The sequence below is a fragment of the Symphalangus syndactylus genome, chromosome 4 (assembly GCF_028878055.3).
Source record: "Symphalangus syndactylus isolate Jambi chromosome 4, NHGRI_mSymSyn1-v2.1_pri, whole genome shotgun sequence".
Taxonomy (NCBI): domain Eukaryota; kingdom Metazoa; phylum Chordata; class Mammalia; order Primates; family Hylobatidae; genus Symphalangus; species Symphalangus syndactylus.
In genome coordinates, this window is record NC_072426.2 from 63,553,744 (window position 1) to 63,567,056 (window position 13,313).

The following is a 13,313-nucleotide window of genomic DNA, read 5'->3' on the forward strand; positions in this document are numbered from 1 at the left end:
AGAGTTAATATTTTCTATGCCACCTATTTTTTTTCCTGCCTTAATAATGTGTTTTGAGTGACTCTGTCAAGGATATCCCCAGATTGTGACGATCAGCTGCCCTTCTAGGGAGAGGGAAAAGGCTGTAGGCAAGGTGTAGTCAGTGGAAGTCAGCTGGCTCCACCCTATCCTCACAGTGGAATTCCCCACTCACCACTGTACTTGCCATCTGACTCGGGACCATCATTATAGTCCAAAGGCTTCCATCTGCTTTGCATGAGGAAAAGAGAGATTTCAAGTTTATGTCTTTAGGACTCACCATTTGCCAGTCTGTTTCTGCATGGTTTACTCCCAGATACTCAAAGAAAGAAGCAAATCCTTCATTTAGCCACAAGTCTTCCCACCAGTCCATGGTCACAATATTTCCAAACCACTGAAATTATAAGCAATAAAGAGATAATTACATTCTTATGGGTATGGTAGAGAGGCCTAGAAAATGTCAAAACATTTATTTGTCCGTGCTAATGTTGTCACTGTGACAGAAGTGGCAGGCATTGTACTTAACATTTATTTCCTGCTTTCTTCTGATTATTTAAATGATATTAAATTGTCTTTAGTTTATTGCCTTTATTTAGTTATTACTGGGGCACATTAATTTATATGAAGGCCTCGTGTGTATTTCCTAAAGACAAAACAATGTGGTTCAAAGTTTCTTTATGGCTAAATGTTTATTAGTACCAAGAAAGATTTTCATGCAAGTTTTTCTGAGTTGGCTATTTTTTATTTGCTAAGTCATAAATAATTTGAATTATTCCTGTGGGCTTAAGCCACTTTAAAAAAACAAGCTGATTCGGTGCTAAGATTCTATACCTGATGCACAAGTTCATGGGCAACCACAGTGGCCACTCTCTGTTGGTTTGATGAGGCTGATTCCTTAGGGTCATAAAGCAGGTTCGTTTCTCTGTACGTGATGAGTCCCCAGTTCTCCATAGCACCAGTGCCAAAATCTGGAATAGCGATTTTATCTATAGAAGAAGAAAGAGTCCAGTGAGAAATACATTCTTTCCATTTGTTCATAGCATTTCTTACCAAATTAAGTTATTTGGGTGAATGTTTTTTAAAAGGCTAAAAATAATTTCTTAGAGTAAAGAACTGTAATCAATGTCTGCAAACGTTTCAGTCCTAAGGCACTCAAAATTTCCATAAAGCATTCCCTGCTGGCTGCAGATATCAATGTTTTGTTTTTGTTTTAAAGAAGGACATTAATGGCAATTCCTCTATAATTTTATGTTTTTTGCTTCTCTCTGTTTTTCATTTTTGTTAGGCACATGTGTTTTAGGGGATAAGCTGTGAGGAAAAAGAGAAGTTTTCAAATTAGTATTTAGAAGTTCTGAGCTTCCAAGTGTACAGATACAGTTTTCCATCCAAAGATACAGATTATTCAGGAATATAAAACTCCATTTTTCTCTAATTCTATAAAATATTGATAGAAATACCAGTCTAATAGCTTATCATCTGCTTTTATGTATTAAATCGGTTGGAGAAACATGGAGTTGACTATATTCTCTCTAGATTCCCTTGCAGTTCTAAAATGTTGGATAGGAGTTTCTATAGTCTTACACGTAATATCTGACAGGAGGAGGCAGTGTTGATCAGTTCTATGTTAAATCCCAAGACAGAAAATGCTCAGTTGATTAGTGGCCAAAATACAGCTTCCCCTGTTAATGAACTGTAAACAGAATGTAATTTATTTATTATTACGTATAATTTAAATGAGGCACAGAAATGAAAACAAATTGATTTTTCTCTTAACATATAAGAGAAGGCCCTCCTTTCTTTCTGGTTAAAATAATTTTTTTTTTTTGAGACGGAGTCTCACTCTGTTGCCCAGACTCGAGTGCAGTGGCGCGATCTCGGCTCACTGCAAGCTCTGCCTCCTGGGTTCACGCCATTCTCCCGCCTCAGCCTCCTGAGTAGCTGGGACTACAGGCGCCCGCCACCGCGCCCAGCTAATTTTTTGAATTTTTAGAAGAGACAGGGATTCACCGTGTTACCCAGGATGGTCTCGATCTCCTGACTTCCTGATCCGCCCACCTCGGCCTCCCAAAGTGCTCGGATTACAGGCCTGAGCCACCGCACCCGGCCAAAATAAATATTCTTAAAGCTTTTTATAAAAGAATGAAGAGGGATGTACCTTAAGTAGAGGTCAAGACTACAATAGTAGTTTCCTTTTCATGTTATCGTCATTTTTAGATTTGGTTATTTTATCACAAGACAGTCATTTCAAAAGTAGAGAAGTATCTCCCCCAAGGGCCAATATTTTTCATAATGTTGTGGAGTGCAGTTTGCACTTAATCCTTGAACAAAAGGAATTTTTTGCAATCTTTTTTTTTTTTTGGTCAGTATTGGCATTATAACTAACTAATTCTTATATATTTAACCCTTTGGAGTCTAATAAATGCAGAAGTCCCTTCTAGGGAGTCTAAGATATAATTAATTCTGAGAGGGTTGAAAATGCACATAAAACAGAATAAAAGAGTTGGGGAGAGGGAGAAAGAGAGGAGAAGAAAGTAATAAATTTGTGAGATTTCCACTTCTCAGGTTATCCTGGGTGCTGTAACTGAGATAAAAGGCAAAGGATCTTTAAATTCATGTGCACAATATTTTATTAAATATTATTCTGATATTTTTAAATTGAGATGAGGTCTTCTGTTACCTAGACTGCAGTGACACAATCATGGCTCACTGCAGCCTCAACCTCCTGGGCTCAAGTGATCCTCCCACCTCAGCCTCCTGAGTAGCTGAGACTACAGGTGTGTGCCACAACACTTGGCTAATTTTTGTGTTTTTTGTAGTGATGAGGTTTCACCATGTTGTCAGGCTGGTCTTGAATCTCTGGGCTCAAGCGATCCGCCCGCCTGGGCCTCCTAAAATGTTGGGATTACAGGCGTGAGCCACTGCACCTGGCCCAATATTCTGATTTTGATGAAAACTTGTTTCTTTTTCCAGCTCCTTCTCTAATATTTGTTAAGCAATCAAAAAATAGAATTGTATCCATTGAAGAGACATGCAGCATCTACAGGCTTGCTCCGAGCCACAGCCATTCCCATGCAGAGAATTTGGCATTCCACTTGTGTGCATTGATAATTTATTAAAGGAAAGGCAGAAACAGAAACAGGGAGGCCAACTGTTGGCTAATTTGTTTTCTTACTGCCTTCATTTCATCCCTACAAACATCTATATGGGTGTTATATTTAAAGTCTTTGTTAATAGCTCTCGAGCTTACTAATAAAGCATTTCCGCTATTGATAGAAATGTCATATGCACACCTTTTTGGTTGTAGCGCCACTTTTGCTTTATGAAGAATGCATGTCTCCCTCTGTATTAGAAAAAATTATTGCTGGAAGGAGCACCAGTATTTCATTAAACTGCTGGGGAATCTAGAATTTGCCTCATACAACAATGGAAAGACTGGAAGCACATGGGACTCTTACAACATCATTTATCCCTATTATTTTTTAACTCACTGATGACAGGGAGGCAGAGCAAGTATTGGGATGAATGCTGATTTTGAAATCAACTGATCTAGGTTGCTATTTGTGGCTCCATCACTACCAAGCTCTGCAATTTTGTGCACATACTTTCATCTTTATTTGGAAACACAAGACTACATATTTATCAGATAAGAACAGAGTACAGGCTGGGCATGGTTGATTATGCCTGTAATCCTAGCACTTTGGGAGGCCGAGGCAGGCGGCTTACTTGAGCCCAAGATATTGTAGGCATAGAATAAAAGGACTTAAGGATAACTGTTAACTGATGGTGACATAATTAGAAGAAATGAGTTAACTTAGATAAAAACAAAGGCAATATTAAAAATAAGAAAATTAAAAAATGATCCTCACCTAATTTAGGAAGAGAATAATTCATAGCAAAGTATTCTTCAAAATAATCAAACACACTTTTAGTTATGTTTGCAGCATATTCGGCTGTGTGCTTTTGCTCTGGCTGGACATAAATTGTAAGCTATTAAACAAAACACAAAAAATTCAGTGAAAATTATTCTTCATTCAACAAAATACAAAAACTGTGATGCATAACATACTTGAAAGAAAGTGGGCTTTGGAGCCAGATATGTCTAATTTGAATTCCAATTCTGCCTCATACTAGCTGTGTTGTCTCATAAATCACTGCACATCTCTGAGACTGTGGAGGAATTTTATGTAAAATGTTAATAAAACTTCACAACTCACTAAGTGATTTTAATGACTAGAAATAATGTAAGACACAACGGCTGGCACGATGTCCCAGACTTTTGAAAAATGTTATTAATTTTTTCTACTTAGAACATATATTATCTTCTAAAAATCTATTAATCTATCTATTCATCCATCCATATACCTACCTATCAATTTCTCTCTTGTGTGCTCTTTCTCTTTCTCTGTCTCTGTCTCTTTCTGTCTGTATAATTTGTCCTTGAGGAATTGAATTAATGGGATTTTTCTCATCTAAAGAGCCCCTGAATACATGTTTTCCACTTGTGCTATTCTATCTAGTTATTTCAGAATAACCCTTCTGATATTCTAACTATTCAGCGCCAGAGCTTAAATTATAATGATCCAAACTTTCCCTGAGAGAAAGTCATCTTGGTAAGCTACATCAATTCTCTAAGTCTCTACTTTGTGTCCTTATGACATATTTTATAAATCAAACCAAGTACAGATTTTTGCCCCCAATTCTAAGCATGTCTGACTTTATAAAAAATTTTCAAGAATCCTCTTCAACATAGTGTCGTGAAAGCAGATGTGGTCTCCAGACAAGAATATCACAGGTGTTTAGGCATTTCTCAATATGTGAAAGAGGAAGAAGTGCCTCAGGCAACTAGTGTCTGCTAAAAGTTTGTGAGAAATTCAAATAAAATATACCTGCTAAGCCTACAACCTGATTCAAAACCTCAAAGAAAGCAAAAGATGTAATCATTCAGTGAGTTCAAGACCATTTACCTAATTAGAACAGCTGACTCAGAAAAAAAGAAAATATTGCCTACTCTGTTTATTATTCCCAATGCATTGCTAGTTTTGGTATTCACTTAGGCACACATCTTGAACCACCTTTTGCTAGAAGCAAAGAACACTGGAATGATTCACTAATGTAAAGAACACATTCTGAAAGTGCATCCCTTAAATTACCAGTGCTGGCTCACTATTCTCACATCCATTGGGTAATTGGCATTCTTGCTTTATTTGCATAAATAAAGATGTGTTCATCTTCACCTCCAAAGATGGCACAACTCACTCAATCATCTCAATATTCTTAGAAAATTTTTTTTCTTACAGAAGTGATGATGCATTTTCTCTAATAGTTGTTAAGCAATCAAAAAGTGAAACTGTTTGGATTACCCTCCTGTCCTCTTTGTGAACAAAGACATGTATTTTTCCAAGAAATTGAGGGAAACTAAGGATCCAGTTTTTGGCCATTGAACAGAGTAAAGGGAATTGACCATCTAAAATAAAAGTCACCACGTTCATACAGGATTGCCGTGTCATAAACCGAGAGTCTCAGAATTTTTCTTCTGTGAACTAACTGGTGTGTCAAAACTCAGATTTTCTAACACATCTGTTCTCTAGCATTAAAAACTTCAGGAAGGGCAGTCCTCTTGACCCACTCCACTGTTGCCTACACACTCAGTGCTTTGGTGCGGCACATAATATTTGGTGAGCAAAAGAGAATTGTGAAAGCAGTTGAAAGACCATGGTGAGGTCTCCCACCGTAGATGGAGCAATGGGAAGGAGAAAGACTCAATGTGCTCTTTCTGCTAATATTTTCTCATTTCCCCTTTAAGCAGTATGCTTTAAGCAGTATGCTTAAACTCCCTTTAAGCAGTATGCTTCTGAGACAGTGTAATTCATTTTTCTTTCTCTGTATTTCTGTTGGTGACAGTGGAAAGCAATGTGTTTAAAGAAGATTGATGTTAATGTAAATTCAATCAAAATAAAAGCAGTCCCTTCCTCTTTTGTTTCTGAGAAACTCGAGTCCATAGAAATATGCTCTGTCTTTCCAGCCTGGTCAGTCTGCAGATAATCTGTGATCTATGACCCCTCATAATCAAGGTCACCTCTTCACCAAGCAGGGACCTCAGCTCAGGCCAGCAGTGCAGCGGCCCCACCCCCTGGCTGAACATTCCCAGTGGCAGCCGCTCTGCATTTCTCTAAGGTGGATCTCCCAGAGGCAACTGAAAGCCCCTCTGCCATGGCTGCTGCAATGGTACTGCCCTTGCTGCCCTTGGACTAGGTATGGATCAAAGACCCTGAGTGCTTTAATCATATCTCCAGTAAGCTGCAGTCACCCTAAGGAAAATAAGCCAGTTTGTCCCAGCCACAACCCCCTGTTACCCCTGCTCATCATCAGGCAGGCCCTTGTCTTGGGCCCACAATATAACCACCTGACCCTGGGCTGATTGCACCTATTGGTAGTGGCTCTGCATTTCTCTGGGGTGGAGTTCCAAAAGACCAGTGAAAAGCCCTCTGCCACAGTGACTGCCAAGGTCCCTTCCCCTGCTGCCTCCAAGCTGCAGAAGGAGCATAAAGCCTGAGCTTGCTCCAAGGCTGTGGTGAGCAGCCCAGGAGTGCCAAGCTGAGATCTGCAGCCAGTACTCGAGTGGGAGAGGAGCCCACAGTTTCAGAGCACTGAGAGAGAGCACAGCTGCAATCAGGAGGAAACACAGAGGAGCCATGTGGCTGAGCAAGAGCCTAACTAATGGCCATTATGCTTAAGCACCATCTACTGGATCACAGCCCAAACTTCAGCACCAAAAATACTTTGCTAACATAACGCCCCTGCGAAATCAAGGACATGAATTCAGCCACAAATAATGACCCAGCACAAACACTTGGTCCTCTGAAAACATCCAGGAAAGAAATCAACCGACTATACTCAAATTACACCACAGTTGAGGGAACATCAGCCACCACAGTTGAGGGAATGTCAGCCCACACAGATGAGAAAGAACTAGTGCAGGATCTCTGGCAACTCAAAAAGCCAGACTGGCTTCTTTCCTCCAAACAACCACACTAGCTCCACAGCAAGGGTTCTTAACCAGGCTGAAATGACTGAAATGGTAGAATAGAATTCAGAATATGGATAGGAAGGAAGATCATTGAGATTCTGGAGAAAGTTGAAACCAATCCAAGGAATCTAAGGATTACAATATAACGGTACAGGAACTGAAAGACAAAATAACCATTATAAGAAAGAACAAAAGTGACCTGACAGAGCTAAAAAAACACACTACAGGAATTTCATCATGAAATCACAATTATTAACAGCAGAATAGGCCAAGCTGAAGAAAGAATCTCAGAGCTCAAAAACTGCCTTCCCAAACTAACTCAGTCAGACAAAAATAAAGAAAACATCGAGTTCATGTCCTTCGTAGGGACATGAGTGAAGCTGGAAACCATCATTCTCAGTAAACTATGGCAAGGACAAAAAACCAAACACTGCATGTTCTCACTCAATAGGTGGGAACTGAACAATGAGAACACTTGGACACAGGAAGGGGAACATCACACACTAGGGCCTGTTGTGGGGTGGGGGGAAGGGGGAGGGATAGCATTAGGAGATATACCTAATGTTAAATGACGAGTTAATGGGTGCAGCACACCAACATGGCACATGTATACACATGTAACTAACCTGATGTTGTGCACATTCACCCTAGAACTTAAAGTATAATAAATAAAAAAAAAGAAAACATCAAATAAGAAGAATCAATATTGTTAAAATGGCCATACTGCCCAAAGCAATTTACAGATTCAATGCTGTTCCTATCAAACAACCAGTGATAGTTTTGACAGAATTAGAAAAGACTATTTTAAAATTTACATGGCACCAAAAATATAATAGCCAAGGTAATTTTAAGCAAAAAGAAAAAGCTGGAGGAATCACATTACCTGACTTTAAACTATACTACAAGCCTATAGTAACCAAAACAGCATGGTACTAAGACAAAAATACACACACAGACCAGTGACGCAGAATAGACAGCCTAGAAATAATGCCATACACCTACAACCATCTGATCTTCAACAAAGTTGGCAAAAAGAAGCAATAGGGATAAGACTCTCTATTCAATAACTGTATGCTGGGATAACTGACTAGCCATATTCAGAGGATTGAAACTGGACCCCTTCCTTACACCATATACAAAAGTCAACTCAAGACAGGTTAAAAAGTGTAAAACCTAAAACTATAAAAACCCTGGAAGATAACCTAGGAAATACCATTCCAGACATAGGACCTGGCAAAGATTTCAAGACAAAGATGCCAAAAGACACTGCAACAAAACCATAAGTAGGCAAATGGACTTAAACTAAAGAGCTTCTGCACAGCAAAACGAACTATCAACAGAGTAAACAGACAACCTACATAATGCGAGAAAATATTTGCAAACTGTGCATCCAACTAAGGTAAAATATCCAGAATCTGTAAAGAACTTAAACAAATCAGCAAGCAAAAACAAACAACCCTATTAAAAAATGGGCAAAGGATGTGAATAGACACTTTTCAAAAGATGCTTTTCATATATGGCCCATAAGCATATGAAAAAATGCGCAACATCACTAATCATTAGAGAACTGCAAATCAAAACCACAATGAGATACTATCTCACCCAGTCAGAATCGCTATTATTAAAAGGTCAAAAAATAACATGCTGGCAAACTTGTAGAGAAAAGGGAACACTTATACACTGTTGGTGGGAATGCAAATTAGTTTATCCATTGTGGAAAGCAGTTTGGCAATTTCTCAAAGAACTAAAGCAGAATTACCAAATGATCCAGCCATCTTATTACAGGATATATATACCCAAAGAAATACAAACCGTTCTGCCATAAAGACACAGGCCTCCATATGTTCATCACAGCACTATTCACAGTAGCAAAGACATGGATGGAATCAACCTATTTTCATCAACAGTAGACTGGATAAACAAAATGTGGTATATATACACCAGGGACTACTTCACAGCCATAAAATAGAATGAGATCATGTCCTTTGCAGCAACCTGGATAAAGCTGGAGTCTTTTATCCTAAGAGAACTAGCATAGCAACAGAGAACCAAATACCACAATCTTCTCACTTATAAGTGGGACCTGAACATTGAGTACTCATGGACCCCAAGAAGGAAGCAATAGACATCAAGGCCTACTTGAAAGTAGAGAGGGAGGACGGTGAGAATGAAAAAACTACCTATCAGGCACTGTGCTTATTACCTGAGAAGTGAAATAATCTGTACACCAAACCCCCATGACATGCAATTTACTATAGAGCAAACCCGCACATATACCCCTGAACCTAAAATAAAAGTTTAAAAAAGAAATATTTTCAGAAAGTTACCATAAAAAAATCAGGTCATAGATTTTATTCTATCACTGCTACTTTGATCAACAGAGCCAAACAATCAGAGAATGTATAGCTACAGCCCATTAATTTTGTAACATAATTAGCCAAAGCATAACTGTGTCTTAACTACCATATATCACAAACATTTTTATATTAAAGACTCTACCAACATGCCAACATTTTCTGTCATTTAAAGCTCCAACATGGTTTCTGTAATCCATGTAACAACAGAACATCTATGATGTTTGGATTTGGTGATTTTAAAAGCATCCTCCCTTGTGCTGATGCCTTCACTCATCCTCACCACACTTTTCCCCCTCTCTGACCCCACCTTTAATGTATGCTCCATCTGCATCTCCTTCTCCTCTCTCGGGGCTTTGGCAGAGGTGACTGACTCTCCCCTATCATCTGCTAAGCCTCAGCACTTCTTTCCATGATAAAGTTCAGGCAATTACCCCTGACTTGTCATCATTATTTAATAATTGTCATTTTTCTAGTTTATGAGCTTGCTTTACTGAGATGATTTTTTAAGTGTGTGACTACCCATATTGAAATAACATGGAGTGAGGAGGGATGCATACATGTATTTTCTTTCTTCTTTATCTTTTAAAAGAGTCATATATGCCTTTTTAAATTTAAGAACCCTATTAAAGGTTAAATATAAAGTTTGTCTACTTTATCACTTTGTATGTAAACATTATACATAAACATAAATATGAAGTTTGTAGGGCTTCAAGAACCTAACTTTTATGCATGTATTTACTTTTTGAAGATAGTAACTTCCCTAGGCAAATTAAATTACCTGGTATACTACTGTTGGATACCATTAGTTGTCTTTCAAAGCACTGAATCTATGGAGCTAGTATCAGTGGAAAAACTTTGGGCTTTCTACAGCCTTATTCAGCTGATATTCTCTTGGAAGGTATGATGTATCTGCTTTAACATAGCTTTTGCTTTTCCCTTATCATATTGGAGCCCACTGTCATTTAGGCTCTTAGAGTTCTTAATGTTATCCCTTTCATTCAAGTGTCTCAAACCATTTGAGAGATAAAACTTAAGTCCATGAGAATTGATTCCTGGTTGATTACCATTACTTTCTTTATGTGTCCCTTTGTCACACTTGACTTCACTTGACAATCATGACTAGACGCACTAGATCAATCTTCCTTGAACAATTTAATGAGGCTGTGCACCATCTTTACCTTCAATGATTATTTATGTCCCTGCAACCAAAACCAAGCACAAAGCTCAGCGATAGTATTATGATTACTTATTAGTCTTATTATTGAGAACTTAAACTGTTTCAAGGAATGTGATGAGCATTTTCCATGCAACATTTCTTTTACTCCACACATCAATTCTATAAATCCAGAATTATTAATAATAATAGAAAAAATATTTTGCATCACCGGTAATTACCCCAATCCTTTCACTGGTCCAGTTCCCACAACCCCTAATCCACACTAATAAATCCAATGAGTTCTAAAAATCAAAAGCTTTTTATATGTTTAAGCAAACTAATTTGGCAATATCATATGACTTGAACTGTTAAAAGGTTTTCAAAAATCTTTATTTTTCTCGCTATAAAAAATTGCTGCAGAAGTATCACTGATTATAGGGCGTTGCCCCAAATCCCACTGTAGTTAGTCATTAACATATAGTATTCAAACTACATTACCTTTCACAAATCTGAAAATTTCTGAATTCCAACATACAACTGGCCATGAGGGTTTGGGATAAGGATTGTAGACCTCTGTTTATAATTTTAGAGTTTGAAGGTGATTTGAAAATAAACTTCCTCATTGTATGCGTGAGAAAAATGAAGTCTAAGACAGGACCGACGCTAGAGTTCAGGACAAAGTTTGTTTTCACTATATCATGCTGCCTATTTTCTCTACTTGTAAGACTGAATCTTGACCTCCCGAGCTGTAAAATAGATATAACAACAGCACTTATGTCATAGGGTTATTTTGAGTATTAAATAAGCTAACGCATAAGCAATGTTTGACATGTAATAGTTCTATGTGTCCCATCAAAAGTATTAGTATCATTAGAGATAATACACTGAATTATTAACCTCTGTAATTTTCTGTGTGCATACTTCCTCATATGTGATTGATACTCACACTGTGGTGTCCACATTGCCAGTAAGAACATTAGGAAAATGCAGGGGAAAAAAATAAATGTTACGGTTTTGACTTTCAAAATAGGCTCTTGATGCCCACACAACAAATTTAAAAGCCCAAACTCTTTGGATTGTAAGGGCCTGGTTTCAAAAGACTTTTAGCAATAAAAACAGAAGGCCAGGAAAAAAGCAAACCACAGGGTTTTTAACTTTAGTAATAATTGAAAAGAGAATAAAGAGATGTCCAGGCTACTCCGTCTCAAAACACGACAAAATTTACCTGGGCCAGGGAAGGTGAGGGAAGGTTGAAGGGACAAGACCTGAAACAGACCCTGAAAGAGTGTGGGGGGACTGAGATGAGAACCCTGAACTTGGAAAGACTGTGGAACAGAAAAGAATCAGCTTAAACAGACTGCCCGTTACCATTGCCACCGTCACCTGGGTCAGAAGCCAGGCAGGGCCCTGCATGGTTCCGCTTGGGAGTGCTGCAGCCCCGCCGCGCCCTGGATCCACATCCTTACTGTCCTTGTCTATGGAGTGTTTTCTATTGATAGAGGTGACCATACATTCAGGTTTGCCCAGGAACGTCCCTGGAATGTAAATCTGTTGCTTACCTGTTTATACCTCTTGTTCCAGCTTAATTAATAACACCTCGTCTATTATTTATTATATATATATTTATAGATGATAAAATATATGGTCAATCTGCTTATTGACAGCAGCCTGACTTTTCACTGCTGATCATCCCGCAGAAGTAGCACCATTTACCTCTTGAGGTTTTTTTTTGCAAGGTCTCATCTGAGCTGCTCCAAACAGCCACATCATTTTAAATGACGAGCATGCTTAAAGGATCCCCCAAACACAAGTTGAGATCCTTGGCACTCAGGGCTAGTAACACCAAGAAAGACCTGAAAACACGCTTGGGTGGCACAGGGCAGTGGTGACTGTATCTGGTGCACATCTTAATCGAAGTACAGATATCAGCATATTTCACTCCCTTCAGGGTTTAGCATCCTCCAGTGCACATAGTAGATACTCAATAAAGACTTATACAATAATCAGTTTGAAGAAACTGTTTCATTATCAATACTGAGGTAGCCAGGATGAGAAAGAGAAAATAAATCTATACAGTTTTTAAATCTATAAATGCATATTTAAGGTACATAGCTGGTATTACTGAACATGCCATTAATGTGTTAAATTTTATAAAGTTTATGTTGTTTTAAATATTCTTCCAGCAGTAGGTGGAAAGTTAGCAGAGGAGGGTATTTAGGAGAAAGGAATAGTGATACATCAGTTTTTTTCTTTTTAAGTTCTGCCTTATCAATGTGATATATTCTTTCTAAATTTTAGTTTGCTCCTTCCTCATAGATAAATTAGTATGAATATGCAAAACCTTGGCTTGAAGTTTAGGTGAAAAAAGCACCTTTTTTTCTGCTGTGGCTATGCTGGTTCAAAACATGTTGACTCTGAGTCGGAAATCAGCTGCTATGAATTGCTGTTTGAGAAGAAACTCAGCATGGCCATTAGGTTACACAAAGCATTTATTGGCCACTTACTTTCCATTTAAGTTAAAATTTAAGTTGTCTGATGCTTAGTGATTATTACTGCAGTATAATTTTTAAGAAATTTAAAAAATCTAAATTACCCCATAAAATTTTACATTATTTTTATTATTTTGTTTATATTTTTGTAAATTTAAATAAAAAATAAGAATCATTAGCAATCCTCCATGGCTTGCTAAATTAAACAGATTCCTTCAAGGAAGATTAATAACCTTCAATTTAAAGGTAACCCATCCAGTAAAGAA

General features: G+C 38.0%; 1 protein-coding gene across 4 annotated transcripts in view; it reads right to left on the reverse strand.

Annotated features, from left to right (window-relative positions):
* ENPEP (glutamyl aminopeptidase) overlaps positions 1 to 13,313 on the reverse strand; it is an 86,730-nt gene that overhangs the window by 51,738 nt on the left and 21,679 nt on the right. For all 4 annotated transcript variants that reach the window (XM_055273978.2, XM_063637228.1, XM_055273981.2 and 1 more), the window contains exons 4-6: positions 3,885 to 4,005; positions 850 to 1,004; positions 299 to 412 (exon numbers count right to left, since the gene is read on the reverse strand). In XM_055273978.2, the coding sequence (XP_055129953.1) occupies positions 299 to 412; positions 850 to 1,004; positions 3,885 to 4,005 (390 nt within the window). The remainder of the gene's footprint in view (positions 1 to 298; positions 413 to 849; positions 1,005 to 3,884; positions 4,006 to 13,313) is intronic.